Here is a 2,500-nt window from a genome sequence, read left to right as displayed (position 1 = left end):
TATCTTTCAGCACTGCAAAACCCTCAGCGCGAATGTCCCTCTGAGAGTGAAACGATAGACCTTTGCGGGTCCATTTTGACACTTTGAGAGTTCAATGAATGCTCTGGATTTGACTGTGTATACTGTACTGCAGAAGTATCTGAGGAATGGGCCACAACTGGGCCAAAAGCCTGAGGTCATTAGAGCTACTTGTGTGTGTGTGTGTGTGTGTGTGTGTGTGTGTGTGTGTGTGTGTGTGTGTGTGTGTGTGTGTGTGTGTGTGTGTGTGTGTGTGTGTGTGTGTGTGTGTGTGTGTGTGTGTGTGTGTGTGTGTGTGTGTGTGTGAAGAAGAGAGAGACATCAGCTTATAACCTCAGCTCCATGGAGCCAACCTCTGAACTCTGGTTCTCATTATTAGCTCTCTCTCTCTCTCTCTCTCTCTCTCTCTCTCTCTCTCTCTCTCTCTCTCTCTCTCTCTCTCTCTCTCTCTCCCCTGTCTCAGCAGTAGCTGGCTGTGGTTAGACCATCTCTGTAAACCCACCCTGCCTTCCTTGCTGCCTGAGAGCAATCCCAGACTTTCCTGAGCTCTAAAATACACTTGTGTAAACATTCCAACATATCAAATGATAGGGATGTCACAGCAGTGTGCAATGTGACTGGCTAACCGTCCTTGGTTTCAATTCTACGTCCTCCTGTCGCTCCCCACCCTCCCATTCGGCCCGTCTCCTTCTTCCTCTCTATGCCACCATCTTGTCCCTTAACCTTCTGTCTCTCTCTTCCTACAGTGGAGGATGACTTCAGGGGCCTGGGCGAGCTGCCAGAGATCTTCCCCTCGGACCCCCCAGAGCCACTGCCGGTGTTCCTGATGGAACCGGAGGAAGCGTACATCGTGAAGAACAAACCGGTCAACCTGTACTGCAAGGCCACGCCCGCCACCCAGATCTACTTCAAGTGCAACAGCGAGTGGGTCCATCAGAAGGAGCACACCGTGGAGGAGAGAGTCGATGAGAACTCAGGTATGTGACACGGCACACTGGAAAGGTGTTCAGTTAACCACTTCACCCATTAAGACCTGAGGCCGATTCTACAAATGCCTAAATCAGTAGTTCTCTGACGTCTGTTCATGACGCGCTGTGAGCTTGTATATCTGCTATTTTTGAATAGCCAACGCAAAAATCTAAAATGACACAGATGCTTTCCCGGTTTTAATGGGTTCAAATCTGTATACCTTGTTGACCCAATAGTAGTACTTTTTTTATTTGATAAAGGTATAGTGGAGAGAGACTGGAAACACAGAGAGAAAGTAGGGGAGTGGCATGCACTTAATCATGCAGCACACGTTTAACCACTGGAATCCTAGCATCCCTATTCTGGGGGGAACATTTTGTAAAAAGATTGCTGATCTACATACAACATGTCGCAACGCATTGTGAGCTTGTAGTTTGGCTATTTTTAGAGAACAGATTTGAGGGGGAAAAAGTGCACCAAGTACAGAGCAAACTCAGGTCAGGTTTACTAAGAGTAGAGGGTTTAAGTGGTTGAGTCCTCGTTCTCAATTAGATATGCCATACGGCAAAACAATGGACGAATCTACATTGTTGCGGTTGTGTTTCTGTGTTGTGTTGTTGTTGAGCAGTTCAACCTGTTGTTTTTTGTCCCCCAATAAACATTTGATTGGCTATCGCAAGCCGGTGCCGGATGACATTGCTGCGATGTGATCATGCAAAGGATTTTGGGGGGGTTTGCAACATGACAAAGCTTTCCACTCCACCAACAGGGGAAGCTCATTGAAATACATTGAAAAAAGTCTGTTGTTTTCTGCAGAGCAGATCTCAGTTTGGACAGGCACTTATTCATAAACCCAAATGTAGAAAATGTAAACTAAAAAACATTGAAATACAAAAACAAAAGTCAAACACACACACACACACACACACACACACACACACACACACACACACACACACACACACACACACACACACACACACACACACACACACACACACACACACACACACACAGAATTCTAGCTGAGTCTATGGTTTAGCATTTTTCCTTTTTCCTAAGGACACTTTGGTGGTACTGTCCCCTAGCTTTTGAAAAAGTAAATAAAAATCATGAATTATTCAGTAAGGAATTTTGTCTAAGCTCTGCCACTACTCTGAAAAAACACATATGCTATTGTAATGAGGATAAGGATTCATTTCATACTTGACTGACTAGAAAAGTACGCTCCTCGGAGGTGCAGGTGTCCGCCAGGCCGGGTTGCCTACCCAGGGCCTGCAAACTTTGGAAAGCAGTCATAGCCAATTGGAATGGAACCTGAAACAACATCTGACATCTGATAGATCTTGATCACATGACTCCAGAGGTAATGTGTAACAATTCCGGCCTGGAATGGAAATGCCTGAAAAGATTGATTTTAAGACAAACAAAACAAGACAAATCACATGCCCTCTCATTGTACCGTATATGGGTACTGTCCAAATAATAGTTATTAATTCATTCACTTATACAT

At 45.0% G+C, this 2,500-nt stretch overlaps 1 protein-coding gene across 2 annotated transcripts in view; it reads left to right on the top strand.

Moving 5' to 3' along the window:
* Nucleotides 1-2,500, top strand: part of unc5cb (unc-5 netrin receptor Cb) — a 180,334-nt gene that overhangs the window by 86,861 nt on the left and 90,973 nt on the right. For both annotated transcript variants that reach the window (XM_080420439.1, XM_080420438.1), the window contains exon 2: nucleotides 765-995. In XM_080420439.1, coding sequence (XP_080276565.1) covers nucleotides 765-995 — 231 coding nt within the window. The remainder of the gene's footprint in view (nucleotides 1-764; nucleotides 996-2,500) is intronic.

Source organism: Gymnoscopelus braueri (genome assembly GCF_963280865.1).
Source record: "Gymnoscopelus braueri genome assembly, chromosome: 22".
NCBI lineage: Eukaryota > Metazoa > Chordata > Actinopteri > Myctophiformes > Myctophidae > Gymnoscopelus > Gymnoscopelus braueri.
This window is presented reverse-complemented; position numbering and strand designations above follow the sequence as displayed.